Below are 27,436 nucleotides of genomic sequence, written 5' to 3'. Positions count from 1 at the left end.
TTTTGTTACAACCAGCAAAGTTGCCCCCCTGGTGGCAATTTAATATATTTCCACTTCCTGTTTGGCTTCAGGAGGAACTGTACAGGCAATCACTTCTACACCAGTACAATCCAACAGATTACGTCCCATCCCAAAGCCAGGCTGACATCTGACCTTAAAGACCAAGGAAGACACACATTCGGTGATAAGTGAAGCACGGGGCCTGTTGTGCCGACAGCTTCCCTGTCCATTTATTGACTTCCTAAATGATCCATTATGAAGTGATTTACGAGGTCCAGCAGCCACTTCTGAGGCCAGTGGGTGTCCGTCTGTCTGCTCCATTCAGCAGACATCTGCACCAGTGGACGCAGCAATTGATTTATCAGAGAATGGACGGAAGCTGGCCCACGCCACTCCGTGTGTTTGTTCAAAGCCAACAGGAGAGTTAGGAAGCTATTATGAATACGAGATGTCACCAGTGGGGTCACACACAAAAGGTATAGATGGAGCTGTGTGAGGGACAAGGAAAACATGTCATTAAAACCAGGCACTTGGTGGTAGAGGGGGACAACGTCCTTAGTCCAGGGGTTTTGTAAACTGACAAAAGCTTTCAACAATTGATGTAATGATAACACTAGATATCAGTATCAGCTTTCACATCCCTTTACCTTTGACATATTACTGAAGAACAATCCAAAAATGACACCTTCCTAAAGATAATGCTGGCAGCGAGCAAAAAACATAGTAAAAAAGTAGAGAATATCTTATAAATATGGACGACTGCATGTTAGATTCAAACCATCATCTAATGGGTTTACACACCGCTGATTAAGCCGCACATGAATCTCTAAGTATCTCAGTATAGAGGTCAGAGGTCGCCCAGCTGCATTCTTGCGCCGCACACAGGAAGAGATTGACGAGTAACAACATTTAGTAAATCATAACAGCTACAAACTGACAACACAAAGACTCACCCATATAAAATGTTACAGAAGTGAATTCTACTGTTCAAACATCTACCTGCTGAGCAGTGTGAGGGGATAAATGCATAACTGATGCTAATGTATACACACAAACACTCAGGTCTGATAGTTTTGCTTGACAGAGCCTGTTTTCAGGTGAAGAACGCAGCATAGAAATGACGCTACGTCGTTTCTGTTCACGTGGACTAAACGGAAGATTAATAAAAATGTCACAAAAAAAGGTTACACACTGCAGCTTTAAAAACAGTTTCAACACAAAACGCAACTTGAATTCGAGGCGTAACACTGGAGTTACACACTTGTTTTCTGGGACAGTAGCATCACAGTAAGGCAGCCTTGTCTGGTAAATGACCTCGTCTTTCCTCTGCTCACTAATGATCGGAGGCCATTATACCAAGTCTGGCTCTTTGATTTCTCAGGCCTTTCCTGTACTGCACGATGAGCTTCTCAGTTCAGGGTCATCCCAGGAGACAAAGCCTTTATGAAGCAGAACATCTAGCGTTTGAAACTCTGCACCCCCCACCTCCCCCCCGGGGCCTCTCAACACAATGTTGTAACACATGAGCTCTCATGCAGAGATATTATTAGAGATGGTGGACAGAAAAACAACACCTCTGTATTTTCTCTGGGACTTTCTTTCTTGACAAATGTCAGTTTGACATCTGTATTTGCATTCAGTTTAAATGTGTGATCAAAGGGATGTTAAAATACAGATTATTTTACTTTTAAAATGTTTCTAAATTCTCCTTTAGTAAAATACTCTTTTGCCTTTTTTTCCTTCTTTAAATGAAGCTCGAATAAAAACAAATCAGTTCATCGACAAATACCGCTTTCCAAGGAGAGCAGGAGCAAAATCAGCAGCTTTGCTAAACCAACATCTCACTATTCTCTGCGTCCGCTGCTGTGATTAACCTTGTTTGACAAACACAGCTCAGGTCAGGCCGCAGCGCCTGTGTGTTCACCTACGACCTGCTAGAATAACAACACTGGATTACACAGCAGCTCAGGTGCGCGCTGTATAGCACAAATTCAAGTCCACTGAAGCAAATCTCCCATCAGATAAGTCAACACAATCACCTTTAGCTGCGCAAACCATCGCGTCAGGCTTTTAGAAAACTGAAGGCTGGAAAACATCTCTAAAGCCGAATTAAACGTTTGAAAGAGAGAGCCATTTTCACTCAGCTTAACACGAAAAATTATATAATGATAAAAAACATCATATTGAAATGACTTCTGATAGAACATATTAGAAAATTTTTCTTATCCGTTTCGTCACATCTTTATCAAATAACTAAATTGTTTTTGATTCTCTTTCGTTTTTGATATTGGACCTTGGAACATTAGCATATCTAATGTACTTGGCATCATTATTCTGGTCATGACACACAAAAAGAAACGGTTTACAAGGTAAAACACAAGCTAATGCAATTTCATATGGCCTTAAAGAAGTCCAGCTCTGAACCCCATCTCCTTGAAATGTCCAATGTCCAGTTTTCTTTATGAGGTGTTCTTTCAGCTGCATTTTTAAAGGGTTTCATTTTTGGTGAATTGCATTGTATTTCTTATTATCTTTGTACACCCGTTTCAAAAATGTGGTTCGGGTAAATAACAGAAATGCTTCTGTGGTACAACTTGGGGGGAAGGTTTTTTTTTTGTTTGTTTTGCTCAATTCTTTGAGGTCTAATGAAATACTTAAGGTTGTAGGAAATATCCAGCAGCAGTCGAATCCCTGCATCAGTCCAGATGACAACGTTTGAGTCAAAGTCTGTTTGTCCTCCTCCAGCTCAGACGTTCAGCTACTGTTGGCTCCCTCGCTGTATATTGACCACAGGCTGATCCTCTGATCTTTGGATCCGGCAGCCAGCAGTCTTTGTCTGGGGTCCTGATGGTCTGAGAAGGCCACACTTAACACCATGTCACTGTGGTACTGAAGCACAGCCAGTGGTCGCAGCTTCTTCCAGCCAAATACCCGCACTCGGTGGTCCCAGCCTGCTGAAGCCAGAAGCTTGCCGTCCTCCCTGACGCACAGCTGGGAAACACCGGGGTTGACTAACGTCACACTGAGGTCCTGGAGCTGTGAAAGTAAAGGATGAGAACACATTAGCCTGTGTTGGAGTCATGTATGTAAATCTGGTCCAACATTACAAATATTTAAAGCACTGCAATATTCCAACCGGTCAAAAAACCCATTTAATCCTCCGTTTGAACGGATTTTTGAGCCGTGCACATTCCTTCTTACCTCATTTTTGTCAGTGAAACAAAGTCCGGTGTCTTTTCCAACACAACGCTAACATGCCCATTCATCTTCCAGCTGTTAACATAGCCATTAATACAGTATTTGTTGCTAACTTTACTTGGTACAAATGCAGAAGTTCAATAATTAATCATAACTAATTGCATTTTCGTGATTCAATTTCTATTTTGTTTCTATTATTTTAAGTCCATATTAAGAATAGAAAACAACGCTTACCAGTGTGCCTTGATTGGGAATGAAATGAATGCAAAGAGAGTAACATTATTTTATTATTTATTATATTATAAAGGTTGGCCCTTAAGGAGTTAACGATGAAAGCACACTTACTGTTGTTTCTTCTTCTGATTGGTTTCATTTCTGGTGCGTTTGTCACATTTGATGCACAGGCAGTGGGAATACTAAATACTAACCACCTTTTTATTATATTAGTGTGAAAGAGGCATTTGTGGAATTTCTCAGAGAAATCTAAAACCTGTGATCAGTGTTAGCGAACGGGTCATTAATTCAATTCATCACTGCCTCCTAAGAAACCGTGGCCAACACAAACACTGACCGAGCTGATCTGATGACGGAGGTCCAAGTGCAAGGCTAGATTTCTGTCAAACTTGGCCTTAGACTCACGGGACTCAATCAGCAGCCCCGAAACATGGGGGCGAGAGAAAACCTCTCTGCGTCCCACTATTTGGTTTTGGAGTTACGGGAGGCCTGATCTGGAAGCGCGGCAGCGCTGCGTTACCTTTGTCACAGTTTCAGAGAAAGAGAGACGGAGCATCTCGCTGAAACACTTGTTTGCAGAGGCCTTGTTGCTTTAAGCTCCTCTGATGAATTACATTCGCATTGAAAGGTCCGGTCAACAGGAGAAGAGACCCGATAAATACACTGTTGTAACATCTGCCTGCTAAAGATTAGCTACGGCTCGCTCTCCCTGTGATCTACAGTGTCCCAAGGACTGTATCAATCTCTCTAAAAGGGGCAACTTTCTGACATATTATAACGAATGGTGGTGAAGATAGCCATCTAAAGGGCCTGCTGTGTTGGACATTCCTGCCGAGCGAACGTGCTCTTTCTACACGGCGAGGATCACGAGATGGGACACAAACATCTGGATATGGGAGCTGAAATCAAACTGGACAGCGTAAAATTGACTTCATAAGCATTGTCTAAGGAGACTAATGGCCTTGGATGGGAGGAGATGGTGGAGAATGTATCTGCGTGCTCCTGTTCCCGGCAGGAACCATCCACAACTTGCATGTGGAAAATATAAGCCAGGTACTCATAGCCCAAGTGAATAAAGTGGAATGCAAAGGGAGAACGAGAGCAGGGGGGAATGTCATTGATCAAAAAACAAAGCAAAAAGTTCAGAACAGGCAATAATCACGGTGATTTCTTTGAGTCTGTCTTTTTTTACCCCATTGCTGGTACCACTAGAATGAAGCACAGTGATTGGTTGGAACAAACAAACCAGATTCACTGATACAAAGAAACCTGTGGGGGTGAAAGATTGTTTGGAGCTTTGTTATTACCTCAAGAATTTGGTATGCCACAACCTCACTGCATCTGGTTTGCATTAGCCCCCTGATAATGATGGGTTTAAGTGTCTGTTTTTGTTTGTTTTGCTTCCCATAGTTTGTGTCAGGGAAAAGGCATTTGTTTCATTAAAGGGTCAAATGTAAGCAGTAAACGGCTAATGATGTAGAAGTGGTCATTCAGCGGGGTCGGTTGGATACTTTCCACAGTCTGAGAAAGCAGAAAGAAAAAGTGGAAAGAAAAAAAAAAGGGGGTCGTCCTGTTTTACAATTAAGACATAATGGTGCTCATGTGAAGCTATGCTGGTTCATATAGGGCAGTCAGTTGTTGATGTTAAGCCTAGAGTCACAAATCTGGGTTTTAAGATGGACAGTCATTTTAATCAGTGCAGTCCAGCTTTTTTTCATTTAAGACTGTTAACAAAAGAAAAAAATATCCTTTCAATGCAGCACTTTGACACAGTAATCTATGCCTTTATTACATCTCGGCCAGTTTAATGCAATGCACTTTATTTATTTAGCCAGTCTTCCCTCTCAAGTCTCCAGCCTGTTCTGAATGCTGCTGCGCGTCTTCTCACTGGAGCACGGAAGAAAGAACACACAACACCCATTTTGGCCTCACTCCACTGATTGCATGTGAATTTAAGAGTTCATTTTAAAATGATTTTATTTGTTTTTAAATCCTCAAATGCTCTCGCCCCGTCTTACCTCATCTTACCTCTGACCTGCTTCACTCATACACCCTGCCCGGTCTCTTAGATACGAGACGTTTTTAATTGTATTGTTATTAATTTTACCTTTGTTGTTTGTCCTGAAGTATTTTATTGTTAGTTTTAGGTCTTTTTCATTTCTATATTTTATTTATCCCTAATATACAAGACTTTATTTCAGCTGTTGTTTCTAAAGTGCTTTGGATTGGTAAACTGAAGACCATAAATTTTTGGTTGTTGGTCTGACAAAAATAATCTAAAGTCACTACATTTTACTACTTATGATATTTTACATACATAATTCACTAAAATTGGTTTTACTATAATTATTCTTATTACTATTATTATTAGTAGTAGTATAAAATTGACTCCAGCTCCCGCCACATCGCCCATGTGGAGGATAAAGCAGTAGAAAATTAAATGATTATTATTCACCAGATAAAGGAGCATAATGTGTAACTGCACATTATGCAAAGTCATTTAGCTTTTTCCTAAAAAGAAAAATTGTTGAATTATAATGTCATTAAAAGGTTCAGTGTGTAATTATTTTCATTTGGCAGTTCGAAGACAACAAAACGGTTCTCAAATCTATTACGGTGACCTGGTGATGTATGAAGAGTTGATTTTCATTTCCCAAGAATGGACAAACTACACTTTGAGTTCTGATGTTAGCTGAAGACTACATAAGTTCTGCAACACACTTGGAGGGGAAGAGTAAGGTGAGGGACATTGAGCTGCCACATGCAACTACACTTCTTACCCCGTCACTGATCACATATCAGAGATGCACTCTAGTAACACGATTATAAAATCTATCTGTGAGGAAATCCACAATTTCTAACAAGAGAGAGAGAGAGAGAGCCTTGGCCTGATATAGTCTTCTTCCCAGAGTCCACGTTAAGGCTTCATCATACATGTTTTTGTTGTATGAACGCTCCTTCCGGCCCTGTGTTACAGCACAAACACCGAGAGCAGACTTGCTGTCTAAACGCCAGCTTTCTCAGCTGTCAGGAGGCTACCAGCTCCGCTCGGCAGCTGCACGGACCCACAACTCCTGCTGTGGCTCCGTGGCAGATCCAACACAAACTCACACTTAAGGATCCTCTTCTGTATCATCTCACCGACAGAGGAGACGTTCAAAAGGAGCGCCCACTTGGCAGCTCTCACTCAAGCCTCGCTGCACTTTTCTCCCACCAGTCTTGGCACCCATCTTGGCGTTCACGCTGTTCTACTGAAATGTCCCATCATCACTCACTCTCTCAAGCCGAGCAGCTGGGAGGCTTTTCGCAGGTATTTCTGACACACCCCATCCCAGAATCACACTCTGCAGCGGGGAGATTACAGCCTTTTGTCACCTTGCCTGTCGGAGCAGGAGATGGATGTGTCAAACAGGTGAGCAGTCCCATTCAGAAAAGATGACGGCCCGCTTGGACACACATTAGTCCAAAACTAAGACAAACAAGGGTGATGTACCTTTTCCAAGGTCAAATTGAAGCACTTTCCAAGCACTTTCAAGAGCTTTTCCAGCAACTTACATCTGTGGTAAATTTCATATGTGCAAAAATGATTAACTCAAATTTGGTTTTAAATCACATTAAATACACGGTATGTCATTCCTGACATTCTCAATCAAAACAATTACAAAAAACCTAGTTTGATGATGTTATGGAGCAGCATGAAGCGAGACCTTCATCTCACTTCCTGATTAAGCGATTGACCCTATTTTTCTATGTGACACCAACTGGACAAATTCCCCTCCCTCCCTCCATCCTTTCTTCTCTCTCTCTCTCTCTCTCTCCACTCGCTACCGAAGAGCATGATTGAAACTATACAGCTGGTGAATCTCAGCTCCACCAGCCAGCAGGTCCATCACTTTCTCAGTCGCACGTGTACAAAACACAACATATCCTAAATCCATTTCAAAATAAAAGCGTTTATGTTCCCCGTTTTAGCTAATGAAAGTACTTTCCTTTACCTCTCTATCTAAATATTTTTATTAGTTTTACGCTGCTGCATTTATCTTTCTTTTTATTGTGAAGCACATTGAAATGCCAGGTTGTTGAAATGTGCAATACAGATAAACCTGCCCTGCCTTATTCTCTTGATTTACAAAAAAAAATCAATGCAATGAAATGTTACATATTAAAAGAGACGGCGATGCGCTATAAACAACCGAAATTGTGTTTTGTACTAGCATAATCATCGTAAATAAAATAAAAACACATGCTTTTTAAACAAAAACTGATTAAAATGATTAAGGCAAACTGCTGAAGTTCAGAACAAGCATCAGAATGAGGAAACAAGGTGATTTAAGTGACTCTGAACAAGGTACGGTTGTTGCTGTCAGACAGGCTTGTCTGAGAATTCAGAAACTGTTGATCTACGGAGATCTCTTTTAATGTTTCCAATAAAAAGTATCCAGATAAGCATTCGTTGTGAAAGTAATAAGTTGCACTTTCAAACCTTAAAAACACAATATTAAAATTCAAGAATTTCAAGCTTCTGTATGAACACTTGACTGAGTTTGGGCCTGAAGTGACCTGAGCCATATGTCAGATCAGTTCTGACTGACAGGTACAGAAACTGACTGAAGATGACAACCAGGTGAACACAGTGAGGATAGTTTTTACATAGCAGTGAATAAGGGGACCAGGGGTTTCAGCTGCAGAGAACTGTCATCAGTCTCGTGAAAAAAAAGCTTGCCGTCAACCATGCTTGATTTGCACTGCTAATCTTCCTCCGTCTATACCTGCTTTCTCTTCCTCCAGTCCGTGACCTCTGTCTTTTTCTTTCTCCCTGAGCAGCCTGTCACCGCACATGTCAATACATTTGAGTGGCCGCCTAAATATACGTCCGTCTGGCTTAACAGCTTGTAAATGCTAACGCCCACGCCCTCGTCGTCTCACCCCGGCGCATTTTCAAAAAATCCACGCTAGAACGAAAGCTGAAGATGTTGCCTCATTGCTTTGAGGAGATATCAGGCGAGCCAGGTCAAACAGCCGATAAAGGCCTGTGGGAGCCATGTGTAATACATTAACCTCCATTCCTGAGGCTATCTGTCTTTATCCGGCCTTGATAAGCTCACTTCGCAGCCCTTCAGCTTCACTAAATCATAACTGGTGCTGTGTTGTGTCACGTTCAGTTTCCCCTCCATGTCTCAAAAAGCATCTATCTGTCCTGCCAGCCCATCGCTCCACACTGGACTGTATCGCCGGGGTAATTTGTGGGAAGTGGGATGCTGTGGCACTTACAGCCTCCTCAGCCTTTATTGCAGCCTCCCACTGTGAACTACTGTTCCCTTTACTGCAGATGTGTTTTTTGTTTGGTTAAGGGGCCTCCGAGGTTTTGATATTTTTATTACCTCTCAGGAGTCATCCGTCAGAACCCGGGGCCTGGATTTGCCACCCGGCATCTGCCTGCTCCCTTCACTGCTGCCACACAAAAATACTTTTGTGGGAAAGAACTGAGGATAGCTGTCTGGACGTCACACTGAGCTGCACTTTAGGATAATTTAAAATCCCTGAGTTGGATCCTTTCCCTCTCCTTGTGCTTTTTTCCTGTCTTCCTTATCCTGGATTACATGCTGAATCAATATTTTGTTGCTTGAGCAAAATAAACCAAATAATTAGTTGCCTCCTGTTATATTGAATCAGATCTTTTGTTGTGTTTTTCTCGACGAGGATTCAAGGTGGAAAAAAAATCGTTTCTAATTCAAGCCATCATTTGTAAAAAGCCTTGGAAAGAATAATAGCCTTTTGCTTTGCAGGAGTGTCCTGTATCAGCTTCAGGTTCCCCTTGGCTTTGATTCATGAGGGTTGGCTGAGAAATGGGAGCATTCACTTTTGCTCATGAAATCAAGAGAAAATATAGCTTGAAATGAGGCGTTTAGTCTCTGAAGTGTTGGCTGTTACATAAAATGAATTATAGCACAAGGCTGAAGTGATCTCTTTTGCTGTGCAGAAGATAATTAAGGCCATTCCCAAGTATTTGTGTGCATGACAGAGCCTTCGTGGACTGTGTGATTTTGTAAGTTCAGTAGTGAAGAGGAACAACAATTCAACTGTACACAAATACATTTCCTATTTCTTATCAGAGATGTAAAAAAAAAAAAAATACATCGCCTAACCGTTTTTAAATCTAGAGCTGTGGATTTTATGGTGGCCTAATGTGTGACTGTGTGTCAGTGTGTGCATGGGTGGCTACACTCTGGAGTGACAGCTCCAGCCCAGTTCTTGGCCCCTGCCCCTGCCAACACTGTGTAACCAGCAGCTGATTTATGGCCCCAGGAGCCCCACTGAGCCTCTTCCTCTTTGGCCCCTAATGTTTTCCAAAAGAGTCTCGTGAAAGGCAGCACTTTTTTTAATAATAGTTTATGGCATTCAGGCTAATGTCTTAAACACCTATTAGTTATCAGGCTGAGGGTACAAGACCTTAACTGGGGACACTTCAGTAGCCCATAATATTAACAGTGTTACAATAGCCAGTAGCCCAAACAGAACACTGGGATGTACTTCTGTTATTGCCCATGCATTTGCCATTTGCACTTACACACACATATTTTAAAGTTTTCTGTAACTACATGTAGTAACATGCAGTACTAAAAGTAAGGAATTAATGTATTTATTAGATTTATTTGAATTGATAATAATGAATTATTACAATTATCTTTAAAAAAACTAGTAAAAAATACATAGCTGTGGATAAATGATAATTAAATAAACAAAATTAATTAATAAATGGTTTATTAATTACTATTTTTACATGTTGGCATTTACAGGACTGGTGTAGTTGAGGATTTTTTAGTATCATTTTGATTTGTTTTGTTATTTTGAGGCTTTTGTTCTTTTATTCACTTCTGTTTTATATTTATCATGTCTGCCTAAATGTTATGCTGTACTGTACTACAGTAACTCTCATAGGGCTATAATGTTTGTCCCCCTCTAAGTGTGTCCCCTCTGCTGACCTGCAGGTTGTTCTGTCTGTCCAGTATCCAAGAGGAGAGCTTCTTTTCAGAGGAGGCAGATATGCCCCTCAGACGCTTGGTGTCAAAGGTCAGGCACATGATGGGCTCAGGGTGGGCTTTGACCTCACTCAGCTTGCACCTCTGGGTTACGTCCCACAGCAACAGGGACCCGTCCTCGTAACCAGCCAACAGGAGAGGCCCAGGACCAGAGTCTGGCTGTAAAGAGAGAGAAAATGATAAGAGAAAAAAAAAAAAAAAGGAGGGGACGCAAGATGGAAAGAGCGGAAAGATCAGTATGAGGTAAGATGAGAAGAGAGCCGTGTCGTCAAAACCACAGAAACCACTGTGTGATGCTGGAAGCTGAGCAGAGCAGAGGTTATCATGGTGGAAGCTCCCGCTGACACTCAGAGACACTGTGGGCTCCATTCGTCAGCCTGCTGCTCCGTCTTCCCACCACTCCATTACACCACTCCTCACTTTGCTCCTCATCTGTATCACTGAGCCACAGAGCTCACTGCCTGCACCCAGAAATACACCGATGTGAAATACTGCAAAAGTAGCGCTTCTCCTCCGGCGGAGATTGGATTTTCATGCTTCATGTTTTATATGCTGTCATTTTTTTGATGACTGTTTTTACACATGAAGATGTCCCTACTGAAAAAGTAAATTATCCTTAATATTGTTGCTGCACATTGTATCTAAACCTAAACCTAAAAATACAAAACATTTTCTTGATTTATTCCAATTTAATGCCAGGACTGCAGTAACACAACAACAATCCGAGATCTGAAAATGGCAGGATTAAATTGCAGCCGCTGTGATGCACTAATTGTATAACTTCAAATTGCAATTTTGATTATAAAAACAATGAATTATTCAGTCATAAATGAAATAAGGTGCACAAACGGGCACCAGACACAAACACAAGCCATATCAATTGCAAATCTATAGACAAATATGTCTATAAATATGTCTAAAAATGTCTTCCCATCCTGAGGCGTCACAGAGAGCCTCTCAGTATCTGCTTGAGCTTCTTTTAAATGTGTCCCTACTCTGTGACAACTTGTAAATCACTTCGGTGAAACAAAGGTGAAATCATCAAATCGGGGGCTTTTTGTGTCTTCACACAACTAAAGGTAAAGAAAGGACAGAAGAAGGTAGAGAAAGGCTAAATAAATCAAACTTCTGTCCATTCTTCTGCCCTTTGGACACACCTTCTCACATGCACATATGTCAGCTATACCCGATGATTTTAAGATGACCATTTAAGAAGTCCTGTAAGTTCAGAGAAAAGACATACAGTGCACGTTCAGGCCCCAGCAAACACACGGTGCCCTGCAGAAGCGAAGGAGGGAGAGAAATTTTTTCCATATGTGCAAAGGGGCCACGTCTGCCAGTTTTTCATCCATCTTTAAATCCTCTTTCTCACTTAACGCTCCATATTTCTCTTTTTCTCCACTTTAAACAAATTATAGACAGAGCTGTGTACTACTTCCAAACACATCAGTGAGGACGAACACTAAGGGATTATGAAAACAAATAAAAACAACTGAAAATCAGTGGCCCCTGGTGGGGCCGGCAGGGCCGGAGCAGAGCATTTCAGGCTTGGGGCCCACCGTTTCACTTAAGTGGAGGACCTCCTTGATTGATGATGTCATGGGTCAGAGGTCAGGGAACCCTGGGAAGACACCTAATTCATTATATCCTCCACAGGCCTTTCTACAAGAGGACTCTCTGCTGGAGAGGGGCTGGGGCTCAGGGAGGAGATTCATCACCACACAACAGCTGGAAAGACAAATGAATGGTAGCTGGTTGAGGGGAAAGCAGCAGCAGCAGCAGCAGAGAGCAATGAAGCTAACGTGGCTGCCATTTTTCCATAGCTGTATTAATGGAGCACAGTGAAGTGCAATAAAACTGCAAATTGCATGTTAAAATGTGTTGTCACAAGAAAGTCTGTCACAATATCAAGTAAGCAGCTGTGATTGTTATTAACAAGTTAACTGTTATTTTATGAAGCTGCACGTCACTGCACTGGTTCAGACAACAGTTATTCAGTCACATGCACAGCATGTCATTTCTGTCATTAGGAGTCTCTCAATCAAAACAATAAGTACAGACCTAGTTTGCACACAAACACAATTTAAAAAACAAAAGACACTGGTGGTTAACAAGTACAACCGAATATTTCCTTCCTTACTGACGATTCATTAAAGGTTTACCTCAATAGTTATAGCAGAAATGAGTAAAGTGGATGACGTAATTAAAGGTGACAAAAATGGAAAGAAAAATATGAATTTCTACATATTTATTCAAAGTTGTTAACATACTGGCTGAGGTAAGAACACTACTCAACAAAATAAATATATACATAAATATAAATTACATGTAGAAAATGTTAAATTGGTTGGTTAATCAATGTCACTGAACTCAAGACTTGAGGGACATTTCATACTTAAAGTGATATGTTGATTTACTTCCTTTAGTCTTTTCTTTTACTCTAAAACAATGTCATTTGGAAGGAAGTTTTAAAATCCCCCACTAAAAATGCAATGAGGTAACCTGTGGAGACACCAAACCTAATCATTTCAAAGTGCTGAACCATAAGATCTAAATTAAATGTTATTCCTTACAGTTCACGTTAAAGCAAATCCAGCCAAGTGTTGCCACAATTATTTCCAATTACTCCAGTCATTGTTTGGTGAGTAAAAATCATGAATATGATGTCACACTTGCACCTTTAATCTAAAAGTCAAAATTGCTCTTATTAAGGTATGAAAAACATTGCTGAAGGGACCAAATGAACCCAAATGAAAGTTTATTATTACATTCTCTTTTCCACTGAATCATTTAATGAATTATAAACACTGCCCTGTAATTATTTAGAGTAGTTAAAAGAAATGTTTTAACGCTAATTCAAACGAGTAATCAAACACAACCGTGTGCCATGTTATTTGGGGTTTGCAGATATTAATTTAAAGTTAATGTCATTTAATTCTGTTTCTAGTGTAATTAAACATCTGCACATGAAACGGCTAAATATTTCTAAATAAATATCAGACTTCACGCTGATTGTGACTAATTTACACTCAACACGTACCATGTCAAATTAACAAGTGCAAAAAAAAAAAGAAGAAATAAATTCGAGGAAAACGTGCGTGTGACATCGTTCCCCAAATATCCTGAGCAACCAAGAGACCAACAGCTTGTTTGCTGATGTGGCCGCCAAAGGCCCGAAGGCAGGCACCGCTTCCACATAAGGAACCAATCGTTTCCTCCGGTTTTTGTCCCGCTCCGCCATGATGTCATGGCCACAAGGCAGCAAGGTGATGAGCTGAGAGTGATGGATATCTGTATAGGAACATTTCCTTTTCCCCCCGCCAGCCTCTGTTCACATTAAAAGCCTTGCACATCATACATCAATGCTGTCCCCCAAGCCAAGCACTGCATCCCCACACAAGTCAAAGCAACATGTGGAGGTACTTTAGGCTGTATTGTTCTCCGCTTTCACGAGAAATCAGATAGTGAGCTCTGTCACCTTTTTCGGAGGAAGCCCAGTATTTCAACTAAAGGCCGCGTGGGACTTTCCTGAGCGGAGGGGGAAAAAAAAGGTGAAGTTTAACACCACATTTAATCTGTTCCATAAAATCCATCAGAGATGGCTCACAGGCCAACGATAAATCTGTTGGTGAGTCGATCTTGGAAATAATTTCTTCTCTTCTCAACGGAGGGGAAAAAAGGAGGGAAGGATGGTGAGAGGAGAGACAGGCAGAGGAGTTAATTGTCAGTAGCTCTTTCCTGCATGGAGAGTGACAGAGAGAGACACTGGAGCGGAGAGAGGGGGTGAGGTGTGGGAAACAGTGGGTACTGATGTGCATTTTCTATGACAGACAAAGGCAGTTTTTGTCGCTTCTGTTTTTGATTATTTTTGACAAAAGGCACGCAAGGAAACATCGACACAATAAAATATCAAATTGTGATAATGTACTGACACTTTGGAGGGGTGTATTGGTATGGAAATATCTGAGAGTTACCGTGAGCATTTCTCTTAAAATATGAGGGGAATAAAATTGCAATGTGACACTTTGCTTAAAGTATCGTAAAATGTTGTCACATCTGTGTTGGGATATATCCATTCGAAAGATTGTTGCCAATACACAGCCCTACCGAGCACTGACAAAACTCAAACTGCTTGTGCTTGTGTGTGCATGTGTGTGTGTATTCTCTCAGTCAGTGTAACAGATGAACATGCCTCAGCCTTGAAAGGAATCAGCCTGAAATGATTTAAAATCACCTGGGCCCTTCGGCTTTGAAGTCAGACAGCTGCCTGTGCTGTATTACAATGATATTATATAATTTATAATGATATAATTGATCATTATGTTTCCTGGCAGTCAACACTGAAGCAGCATTGGTTCATAAATCAGATGATGAAAGGTGGGTGTTACAGTGAAATCAAAGGAAAAGGAAGAAAAACACAAACACCGTGTCAGCAGGCACCGGGAGACTAGTTGGTCTACACGTCTCCATGAAAACACCACAAACACTACGTCACCTTTATGGCTTTTATATTTTGACTTATAAAAGGAACTCTAATTTGTATTACACAAATACAGGTCTAAATGTGTCCAGAATAACAGTTTAGTTTACAACTGCGTGTAAACTACACAGCCCTGAAACATCCACAGTGTGTCCTCCCCCAAAGCCCCAAATCCCAAGAGTTCATAATTAACCATGAAAATAATTACAAGGTCTCGTTAATGGCTGGGAAATAAAACTTTCGACAACATTTACAAAACAGAAAGCAAACTTTTTTTTTGCTCAGATCAGATTGAATGTACAGCTGCAGGCTGATATATCGCTGTGAACCCACAGTGCTCCAAATGTCTAATTACAGTGTTGGTACTCGCTGCCAGCTGAGACAAAATGCCTGGAAGAAATGGATCAGGACAAGTTGTTGGGCTGTAAATCATGAGCCATGTCTCACATGTGCATCTTTGTTGACTTTTCTTTTAATCTGTCAAGTTAAGGGCTGCTGACCAATCAGAATACAACAGGCCAGTCTAGAATAAGCACTTAAACAAACAGGAAAGGTAGATACTCTGCCGTCTGGTTTTTTTGGTTGTGATGTGAGCAGCAATTTTTTTTTAAGTTAAGCTTTAGTTTAAAATGTACTTTATCAAATATGAGGATCTTAATTACTATTAAGTATTACTTAATTATTGAAAATATAAGCAGAAACCGGGATCAGATATGTTGCATAAAGTAACGCAATGTACATCCGAAACTGCAGCCTGTGAGATTTGCAAGCTACAATTTGGAGAAAAAAAACTGTGCAACCCTTTCAAGAGAAATCACAGATTTAGACATGTAGTTCAAAAGGAACATAAACACAATGCAGCAGTCAATACTTGTACTCACCTGCCACAGTTTGATACACATGACCATCCCCACCTTAGCATCTGGTACCAGGGTGCAGACTGGTTTCTTACTGGGCAGATCAATGATCTTGATCTGCAGAAAGAGAAATGAGAGTTAAAATAAGAGAGCAGTCATGCTCGCTGCTCTATGCAGCAGGGAACAACAATACTTTGTGACATCATGCCTGCATTGAACAGGTAAAACGTTTACTACGATCAACATCCTAGAAAACACAAAGGAAAAATCTGTACATCTACAGGTATTTGATCCTTGGAATGAGTGGACAAAATAAAATGACAGTGTAAGAAGAAAAGTCAGAGGATGCAACATCTGTGAACCCTGAAACTTGAGTTAATATTTAGTTTTTCAATTAAACTAGCCGAGTAAAAAACGCTTAACCATCTGGTACAGGAAGAAGAAAATGACTTTAAGGAGTTAAGATACTGTTTGGGTAAAAAGAGATTTATGTGTCAGCATGTAAAAAAACTTTAAAGCAAGGCCCTTGCCTCAAGACCAGACATTTGAAAGGCCTTATTCTAAGGCTACGAGCAAATTAAGTAATTAAACACTCGTATGAACATATTTAAGTGTAGTATTTTCAATTTCTGCTCATAAACCCCTCTAAAATGTTACACAATGAACCTTTAGGATAAAGTGTTAGTGTATAAACTAGTGCACTTTCATCATTTGTATTTTATTGTACACTTTTACCCTTTATATCACAGCATATTACTGTTCCAGGATGTCTGTTTTCATTACGTGGACCCGGTTACAAACACACACAAATTGCAGCGGTTACTATATACAGTCTGTCTACAAGTCATCATTTAGTTGTCCTCTGAAGAGTCAGGACTTCTGCACATCAGCGTGGCTCCAAACAACAGCACAGGACAATTCATTAGCGCAAAGCAGCCGCCGCACTGTCTATAATAAATCCTGCTAAAGTCTGACCCTGCGACATGAACGGTGTTTTCCTGTACACATTGGCACTGATTCTGATAAAATACACAGCATAATGAAGGCAGGCAAGTGTGTGTGTGTGTGTGTGTGTGTATGTATACACCCACATCACTACTAAAGCTCATTCCTTCGACTTCCTCTGTGCTGATGATTCGCATATTCATCCTCATTAGATGAAACAGGCCTTTAAGGGAGTGATCTGTATTTTAGCGCTAGGCCACATCTGTCCTGCGTGTTTATCCCGGCATGTCTGACAAAGAGGGCCTTTAAGGACTTCCCTGCGCCTCAGGTAATCACTGTTCCTGTGTGGCATCACACACTGTCCCATAAATAAAACACCCACACTATTAATTAATGTTCCCACAATGCCAGCAGTCTGCTGGCAGGAATCTCACTGTGAGTAGTAAACAGTAAAACCACCCACCTGAAACAGTTCAGAATAAACCTGCTGCCTGTCTTCTTGATTACACATCTAAATATTAACCTACGTAAATAGGGCTTATACTATTGTTTTTGTGGCGTATGTATTGTTTCTTGAGGGAATTTAATTACGCGGGTGTTTGATTTGCAGACACGTGATAAGCATCTGTCTTGGACAGTTATGTCTGTGGAATGGGGTGGGGAGACAAAATGACAAAATTGGCTGTGGCCTGTTTTGGTCTACCTTTTATGGGTGTGTGTGTGTGTGTGTGTGTGTGTTTCTGTCTGTCTGGTGTCTGTTGGGACAATGGCATTATTGAGGTGCTGGGAGTCACAGGCGCCCTGATGCCTGGCTTGCTGGACTGGGGTTAGCGGAGGCACGTTTGGCTGGATCAGGTGACTGCTCTGTCCCTTTCAAGTGTGGCTCCTCTGCAGAGGAACAAGTAACATGAATCTGGAGGCAATAAAAGATGGCTGAATCGCTGGCTGCCCTCTCCCCATCCTGCTGCACCGTTCACACACTGGCTCCATACAAATCTGCACAGACTTGTGGGTGTTGAACATTAAATAGGAGATAGATTGAAGGTGATGTCATTCCAGTGAATGACCTAATCAAGCCTGGGAATTCTATCCATACAGCTAGGCAAACATCACTATTTCTTTTCAAAGGTGTTTCTGCAGCAAGGACATCATCGTTGAGTTCTTTCTAGGTTCCATCTAGGTACTCTGGCTTCCTTTCACAGTCCAAAAACATGCAATTTGGTGATTAGTTAAGAGGACACTCTAAGTTGACCGTAGACGTGAACGTGAGAATGAACTGTGCTGGCAACCTGTCCAAGTTATACCCTGCCTTCCGTCCTATGTGAGCTGGGATTGGCTCCAGGGCCCCACGACCCTCATGTGGAGAATAAAGCGGTAGTATATTGTAATATTATTATATCGACTTATTTGAAGGTTTGTATATCAGGATAAAGTTTTGGGCCACAAGCAACCAGCACCTATGCTTTCTGCCTATGTGAGAGGAAATGACTTTCCTCACCAGCAGATACAGTCATCATATTGTGTGTCGTGCGACTGTGCGATGAATGATCGCCGTCGCAGAGGTGTGTTCCAGGCTTTAGACTTAAGTCTTCACTGCGTGGCATGTTAGCAGCTTCCAACCAAAATGAAGTGACATTTGGCCAATAGCTGGTAATTAAATACGGCTTTGTTAATGGTGCTGTTTTGATTGCCGTTTGGCATCTTCTGGCAACAAACTCAATGTTTACATGTCTCAATGACTCATGACCCATTAAAAAGACAATCTGTAACCCCTGATTAATTTCAAATCATATTGCAGTCACAAATTTGATTTCTTGGAAAAGATCAAAGCAGTGTGGCCATGGGAAAAAAAACGACCATGCAAAAAGCAACAAACAGCAAAAAGCCACAAATGAGTGTAAAGACAAAGAAGTAAACTGGCAACAGCAAGTCTTCAGGTTCAAGCAGGATTGGATTAAAAAAAAAAAAAAAAACAGGCCAGACTTTTACAACAACAAACCTCCCACCTGCCTATACTGTTTGAGATGTTCCCACACAGACAGAACTTTAAATACTGAGCCATTTTTATATATTGTATGTAGTATGAAAACACTTTGGCAAAAGTACAAATACTACAAAAAAGAACAAAAACTTTAATATGTATGTATAATCATTTTTATGCCATTAATGTCAGCACAAAATAACAAACCACTGAAATACTGAAGCTTGTTTACATGTAATTATCCTTTAAAATGCAACAGGAGGGCCAGAGCATATCCCAGCATGCACTGGATTATAAATGAATGACACAAAGGATTCCTCACTCTCATTCACAATCTTTACACAGATTCAATGTCTCACCTCCTCTGTCTGTTGTCCAGCAAAGGCCAGCAGGGAGCTTCCAGAGCTCGACTCCAGCAGGGAGCACTGACAGAACCCAACGCTGCCAGTCCATACAGAGTCCACTACCTCACTGCGACCTTCTCTCAGGTCCCACTGGCAGACCTGCATGTCCCGTCCCTGACTGCACGCCCAAAAGGAAAATGGAGAAGCTACATGAAGTGAAAGCTAATCAGAAACCTATGACCATATAAAATGTGTTATCCTGACCTGAGGAGGGCTCCCGTTGACTGCAGTGTGTTGACCCAGATGACCGAGCTACCAGAATGACCTTCTAAGTTCCTCTCAGCCCTCCTGCTGTTCAGGTTCCAGATATGGACGACGCCATGTCCTGACCTGCAGAACCCAACAGCATGATGGCAGTTATGTTACTCACACGGTAGAAACAACAACTCTTTCAACACAAAGTGGTCATAATAAACCAAAAAACATTAAAACTACAGTTGAACAATATTAGGAAACAATGTGATATGGAACAACTTTGATAAATCATGCAAAGACAATATAATTACTAAGAAATAAATAATAAAATGCAATTGTTAAACTAATTTCTTGGCCCAATAATCAGTTGGGGTATGAGGGGATATGAGAGGGGAATTTAATTAAAGTGTGCTAAGCCGCTACAGTATACTGAGAGAAAATTATAAAATAAATAAAAAATAACTTTGATAGTACGCTCTTGGCCAACAAAGCTAGCATGAGAAACAATCTCACAATTATCGCATTTCAGAATGTCTCTACAATACGTGTACATCTTTAGTGAAATCACATATCACAGAGATAATACATTTTTAAAATGTTTTGCAGCTATAATCAAAACCATTTCCACAGCTCTTTGCTTCACTCAAACCCAGCAACTAAAGTGTATCGCTAATGACTGGCTTGGCGTCTACTTATCAATCGCAATAAAACAAACCTGTTGACATGTAAGTGTCTCTGATGATGGACTTAAGGATGCACCAAAAAAAAAGAGGCATAAATTGACAGATACAAATCCTCTCCGTTTGGGGACAAAAAGGAGTCTCAAATATGAATATTGAGATAAATAACTCACCCAGAAAATAAGAGGGGAGTGTCCCCTGCAAGGCAGCTGAAGTGAAGGGTGTTAAGGGGCCCTCCAGCTCCCCTCAGGGTGTAGATGGGGGACGGAGCGGGATGCGACATCCCTGGTTCATGCAATCATTGTTTGGATGCTGAGAGCCACTGGGAACAGAGAGAAAAGTGAAGTTGATGAGCATTTTCAGGTGAAGTCAACATTTTCCCCTCAACAAAAAATGGCCAGCAGGAATAAATAAAAGTATCAAACTTAATTTGACTCGATACAATGTAATGTAAGTCTGGTAACAAATATCAGCAGCAATCCTTTTGGTTTTGCACAAACATTAAGAACAGAGTCAGAGAGCAGCTCCATGTTTGCCTTGAAGCCTTTCACCTCCGCCCAGCAGACAGTTATGTTTAATGCACTGTCTCGATTTTCTCTATTGTTAGTAGCTACAAACCCTGTGGCTCTCTCCATCTCTCGCTCTGTATGTCTCTCCAGTTTACGTGATAACACCTCTCTTACTCAATACGTCATAAATCACAACCTCTGACAGCTTAATTACAGTAAACAGACGGAGATTTAAGCTTCTCACTCTGCTTGTGATCAACAGCCGTTGTCCCAAAGGCAGAACTAAGAGCTGAGGCTTTTATGTTGTTTGTAGGCCGGGCAGCTGAGGAAACCCAACCAACCGCAGGTATGCCGCAAGGAAATAATGCATCAACATTCAATGGCAATATAATCACATGTGAGTGTCTGGCTTCAGATAGTGATGATATCCATCTATTCATGCCATTTCTAAGCTTCTTGATCTTCTTGATCATTGATGCTTCGGGGAGTTTAATTAATTGTCAGTATATTTAAATTAGAAAACATTTGTATGCTCAAAATCAACAAAAAAATAAATCATCTCCTACTCAGTGTAATTGAGAAAAATAAACAGCCACTGATTTAAAAAAAAAAAAAAAAAACTTAAATAATAGTGAACCCAATTAACCCAACATTTTAAATAAAAGCTGTCTTGATTTAACTGTCAAGAAGTCTGTCCCTGAGGCTAGTGAGTAAATTCTTCTCTTGGCACGGTGAAAAACAATGTCAACACTGTTATCTGCAATGACTTGTTCACCAAGTCTACATAAGAACAAATCCTACATGTGTTTTTTTTCCCAAAAACACCAACAGCAGCCAAACCACAACATTACAAAACTCAAGCAGAACTAAAGACTGCGCCTGCTTTACCTTACAGATACAGTGGGACATTGTGGAGACATAGTAGCTGCATAGAAAAATGGTTTTAAACAGGACAAAAAATAGCTAGTACAAGAACTAATAATTAATTTCATAATCGATTCATTTGTCAATTATTTTCTCAATTAGTTTGGTTTATACACTTTAGAAAATGTTCATCGGTGATTCCCAAATTTCAAAACGATATCTTGTTTTGTCCACATAAAATATATTTACATATAAGGAGCTACAAATATTGTTTCAATTATTTAAAAAAAAAAGCCGTCCAAGCAATTAATCTATTATCAAAATAGTTGGTGATTCATTTGGTAATTAATTAATAATTGATTAAACGTTGCAGCCCTAAAATCAGTCTTGTCCACAACCACTTTGGTTAAAACATTGCTGGGTTCTCCTAATGCCTCCAAAAATCAAAAACTAAATATTTTACCCAACTCATTCAGTCCTACTGCCAATACACCAAATTAAGATATTATACATTATAGTTTTATGTTCCTATTTCTGCTCCCTTTTTTCACATGATTCTGCTGATTGACAGGTCACTTGCGGAGAAGGTTACAAAGGCAAAAAAATCTAAAGATGATGATGAAACATTAACACATTTAAAAACAGAAAAGCTATGCAAACGTTTTAGGATATAGGAGATGCATTCAGTGAGACCTGCAGACCTTAAAAGACATTAAGTAGAGATTTTAATGATTAATTAATTGCCCAAAATAATTTACCCAATTAGAATTGTATTAATAAGTTAACTGACAGAATCTGTTTTTATCTGTAAGGAGTTTGTCAGGAATTAAAAACAAACTAACTCTCTCCTCTTGATGTTAAAGCAAACGCAACATGTCTTCCCAGGTTTGCCAGGTTGATATCATAGATTTATAATATCTGTGTCATCACAAAAGAGCAACAAGCAGCTTTTTCAAGCAACAGTCTCATTGTTATACTAGGCTCATATAACTTATGTGCTTCCAAAGTTTAAAAATTAAACTTGCGATTACTGACGAGCTTTTATTAACCCATTCTGCTAACGGTTCAGGACAATGAACCTTTTTTAACTCTAATACAAAATGAAGCTAATGAGAAACACTGACAATCACATTCAACCATTAAGTTCCAGCCGGGTTACTAAGCACATCCTCACCCCTCGACCCCACCTCACCCACCCGACTTGACTTTTACTTATCATAACCCTTGCTCCCTGCAATCAGCAGAAACTGAAACTGGAGCCTGAGGCATTCAGGAGCAGCTCATTTCAGGAGGTTAGTGGTTAAATTGTCCATGTGAACCTGTGAAGCAGAAAGACAGACCTCTGACCAGCCTGCCTAATTAAGGATGATACACCACACAGTCTATGGGACTGTTGAAAACACAGTCAACTCACCAGCTATGCTAAATAAGAGTCAAGTGCTCAGTAAGAATGGATAGTGGCAAATACACAGAATGACCATGTTTTTCAATGTTTCCATGCAAATTTGTGCTGTAATCAAGCTAAAGGCCGTGTCATGGTTCAAACATGTGCCTCTTTGTATAAGCTATTGATCAAAAAAAACTTTCACACACCTCTTTGAACCATACCAACAGAAAGCTTTTCAGTGGCCAACTGCACAAACTTGTTTTTGTGTGGTATGAAGAAAATGGCGAAAACCACCGGCACTGTTTGTGTGAGGGTCTATCAGTTAAGCTGCTTCTCCTTTGAATGTATGGGTAAGGCTGCATTCCTGAGCCAGAGTCCTGCGTTTGTGTGAGTGTGTGACAGGGAGAAGCTCACCCTGATAACAGGTGGATTAAGCGTTCATTATTGTCCTCTAAGAGCAGGCCTGCATGAAGCCGTGAGTCACGGACACAGAGGCCTGAAACTGACTGTTTTCAATACCTCAAAAGCACATGGGAAAGTTTCCGCTGGTAATCACAGCTCGCTGTCAATCACATTGGACAGTGACAAATGTCACTTTGCAGGGCTCAAAGACTTCTTAAGCCAACCCTGTATCTGAAAGGTGAGTATACTACTGGCCACTTTCTCCTGCCACCACTTCCTCGACAAACTGCTCCTTTTCTCTTCTCTCCCTCTCTGCGTCAGAATTTCCAGGCGCTGAATATCCCCCCAACAATGACTCTGTTGTGGTAGCTACAAGTGAGTCACCCACAAACCCAAATACAAACACGGAGGTAGCCCAGGAAGGGAGAGACAGATACTGTAAACAAACAACATGGTGGCAGGTTGTCACTCAAATCTATTTGTGAGGCCCCTAAATTGTTCTCTGAGAGAAAGGACCAAACTAACCATCAAGCCAGTCACTTGTCAAATGAATGCAAAATATCTTTTCAAGAAAAGTGACAGAAGGACTGAAAATGCAGTTCAAGTTCAATGTCCAAATCAAAGAACTATTGAGAAACAAAATGTGTGAAACTCTAAGTATTATTTAAAATAATATGGTATTGATATCAGTATCTTGACCCATTCCTTGATTGATGAATGATTTTCTACACTATTTTCAAAAGCAATTGCATTAAACATTAGGGTACAATTCTTAAATTTTAGCTGGCCCTGTCGTCTTCTTACAGTCTAACACAGAGCGACACATACGCGCCCAAAAACACATGTTAAATCTTGTCTTCCTCTTGTCGTTTGGGAATGAGCTCATTGTTTGGTCGTAACTTCCTGCACAGACTGCCAATCATGAGCACAGTTCGAACTTAATAAAACAGCATGCTGCAAGCTTACTGGCTCCCGACCTCTGACGAGCTTAACTCCTTAGGTACCGAAATTAGATATCAAATGACAACACATTTTCATTATTAGGTAATAAAGAGCAAATTTGACACCCAGTCAATACCACAAACGTATTGAAATTCAATACCCAGACATGCATTGGTCCAGAAGTCTTTTTAATATAAAAAATTATATTAAAAAATTTATATAATCACAACATTTTTTTGGACCGTCTCATAAATCTTTAAGTGACATTATGAAGGTCAAACATCCTCAAGGATAAGATCTCAGCAGTTTTATGAAAGTAATTCTAAAGTGACTGAGCAATAATTAAAAAATACTTTCTTATGAGTCAATTTTACAAGAAAAATCTCAGCAGGGAAAAGCAAGCTAGACCCAATTAAGCCTCTGTGTCATGGAGGGGTATAATAAATCACACTGACTGATTAATATACCTGTGCTGGATATGAGAGCCAGTGGGAAGAGGCAAGAGAGGAGTATTGAGGCTCCTGCTGGTCCTGTAACAGATAAGACAGCTCTGGGTAATCTGACTCTAAGTCCGTGGATAAAGGCAGTTTGTCTCTTCTTGGGCCGTCTGTCCACACCTACTAGGTAATTAGGCCTAATTATGAGAGAAAGGTCCGCTTCCCCTTCATGTTATTAAATAAGAGCCAGCCTCGTTCGCCAAGGATCTTTCAACACCAGCAAGGGGCTAGCGACCTTCAGATCAAACGCAGCCACTATCTGTTAGCCCCCCCCCAACAACCAACTCTCTTCCACTGCTTCTCCACTACATGAGGGCTCGGGGAGGGAGGGGGCTCACGGGGGATTCGTTATGATATGAGGAATCAAAGTTTTTTTGAGTAGAAGTGGGGGGGGCAGTCATGCTCACATTCCTCTCTTAGCGCTTTGGTGTCATGTGATCGGCAGCTACCCACCTGAGCTGTCCCCTTGTCAAATTCTGCCATTCATAAATAAGAGCAGGGAGGGAGGGATATACTGATCACAGGGCTTTATTATAGAAGCTTTATAAAGCCCCAGCTTCACAGGAGCCATTATGGAGGCATGGGATCCCAAGATCTCTTGCTGATACCAGCCTCGTCAAATATGAGATCTGAGCTGCATGATGAAAACTCAAAGTAGATTGCACATAGCTCAAAAGCTGCATTCTAGATAGCCTGGCCAGCAAAAAAACAACTTTATAGCCTATCAAACCAAAGGCATTTTTTTCTGTAATGTTTTTCCCAGCAAACATTCAGCTCAGTCAGTCTAAGTCAGAGGAAAAACACCTATCCAATGCATTTCTGCGTCATTATACCTCAACTGATGGTCATTCTGCTGTTTATCATAGTCAGGCAGTGGTCTTATCTGCTGTTTCCCTGCTTTTCACTGTCTCGCCAAGGAGGAATTTCCAGCTCACTGGCTGTGCAGATGGTGGGTGGTGAGTCCACTCGGCAACCATTAGTCAGCCCTTCTGTCCCAGCCTGCCATCCTTTTGAGGAGGAAACCAACGTGCCAAATACAGAGCTGGGGCCATTATAAAAGTCCAGTTAAACAAACAACAAGGGAAGTAGCAAGGAAGACACACCCTTTATTGTGTCTTGGAAGGGGTATCTGGACTGGATAAACAGTTCCGTGTCAGACAGAGGCTGAAGTCAGACACAAGTGCACCAACACCCACTGTCAGTCACAGAACCAATGAGCGGGAAGAGGTGGCATTGTTCGCTTGAATGGCGTGAATGCTGAGCAGGGGCCACTGCAGATAAGAGCTGAATGCCTTGTGGGTGTCATTGAGGCAGGCACTGATGAAGCACTGTGTCAGAGAGTCCTGATTCAGGAGGTCCTGCCTGTGGTCAACAGGTACCAGAGGCTTTATCTGTTTGCATTATCACCCATTTCCTCCATCAGGTCATTTGCCTGGACACTAGAGGATAAAGGAGCACAAGAGGGTTGACAGCTCAAGTGTCATCATACATCTCCACACATTTTGGGTGTGATGGTATTTTGGGCCTATGGGGATTTTGCTATCCATACAGCAAAGACAAGTAAATGTTACTGTAATCCCAAAGGGGCATTATGCAACAGCGGATCAAGAGTTAGTTACTCTTTGTTAAGCAACACATGCCCTAGTATTAAAACTGTCACCCATCATCAGGGTGTGATGAGTGACTGCCTGAGGCCTAAGCAATGAACAGTATAAAGGTTGACAGAGTGCTAACTATTCCTACATAGCACACAGCAAGATCAATTTTTTACAAGCTCATGTGAAGTCAAACCACATCTTCACCAGGGCTGCAAAATTCTTTATATATGCCATTCCAACACCATAGAAAATAATACTAGAATTATATTATTAAAGATAACAGATTGTTTACAGTTGTAATTCAACACTGCCAGATTGGTTGTTATGGCAATAATAATACATAAATGTAACAATGCCTTTAGAAAATAACAGCAGTAATAAAAGCAGTGCCTATTAATACTGCTAGTGATAGTAATTCTGCCGATTTTATCCAAAGCAGATCCATCGATGTAACCCACAAACTACTTCAATAAACATAAGGTGAAGCATAAATATTGATTTAGTGCACATGCCACAATTACTCCCCATTTATTTATTGTCTTTGAGTAATTAAAATAATTAAAAAATATATTTAATAGGGTTTCTAGGGTTCTCATTTCACTTAATTTGAATATGGGCTCTCACAGATTTAATATAAAAGGCATATTCCTATACTGAGATCAACTTTGAATAAAGGTTTGATCACTGAACAAAAATTAACATGAGTCGTAATTTTAAATTGATCAAAAGTGGACATAAAGCTCATTACGGTAAATGGGCAGGGAGATTTGATGTTAAATTGATAAAATCCTGTATGGAGATTAGTATAATCATGTTTTTTATCATGTGAAGCACTTTGAATGACATTGTTTTGTATGAGAGGTACTACCTACTTAAATAAAGTCATTTATAATCGCAAAAATAATTTAACTTCGAACCCGAAGCATTACTTAGATAATATTGGGCTGATAAACGTTGCTACTCCAGGTGTTTCAGGAAGCATTAGCTTAGAGGAGAAGAAACATCTAGAAATATGACGCTTCTGCCTGCAATACACCAACAACAGCAGTACTGCTAAATGATAACATGTTACGTTTGTCAACGCTGGGTAAATAAGGTCACTACATTCAGGCTGGTTTACACAAAACTTGATAAAATACCATTTCAGAGAGAAACCGCAGCGTTGAGAGTTGTCACACAGACTCAGGCAGAGAGCAGGATCCAAACTGTGCGCCGGAGTGGAA

General features: G+C 40.7%; 1 protein-coding gene across 2 annotated transcripts; it reads right to left on the bottom strand.

Moving 5' to 3' along the window:
• Positions 1 to 177: 177 nt before the first annotated feature.
• gnb1l (guanine nucleotide binding protein (G protein), beta polypeptide 1-like) lies at positions 178 to 27,436 on the bottom strand. 2 transcript variants are annotated; one of them, XM_058635394.1, is made up of 7 exons: positions 27,353 to 27,436; positions 20,188 to 20,336; positions 19,344 to 19,469; positions 19,095 to 19,257; positions 15,834 to 15,926; positions 10,416 to 10,631; positions 178 to 3,036 (listed from the first exon to the last, which is right to left on the bottom strand). In XM_058635394.1, the coding sequence occupies exons 2-7, from the start codon at positions 20,295 to 20,297 to the stop codon at positions 2,755 to 2,757; spliced, it is 990 nt and encodes a 329-aa protein (XP_058491377.1). In that variant the 5' UTR covers positions 20,298 to 20,336; positions 27,353 to 27,436; the 3' UTR covers positions 178 to 2,754. The 2 variants fall into 2 exon arrangements, with proteins under 2 accessions (XP_058491377.1, XP_058491376.1); XM_058635393.1 differs by lacking the exon at positions 27,353 to 27,436 and adding an exon at positions 24,586 to 24,730.

This window comes from Solea solea, chromosome 8, assembly GCF_958295425.1.
Source record: "Solea solea chromosome 8, fSolSol10.1, whole genome shotgun sequence".
Classification (NCBI taxonomy): Eukaryota; Metazoa; Chordata; class Actinopteri; order Pleuronectiformes; family Soleidae; genus Solea; species Solea solea.
This window is presented reverse-complemented; position numbering and strand designations above follow the sequence as displayed.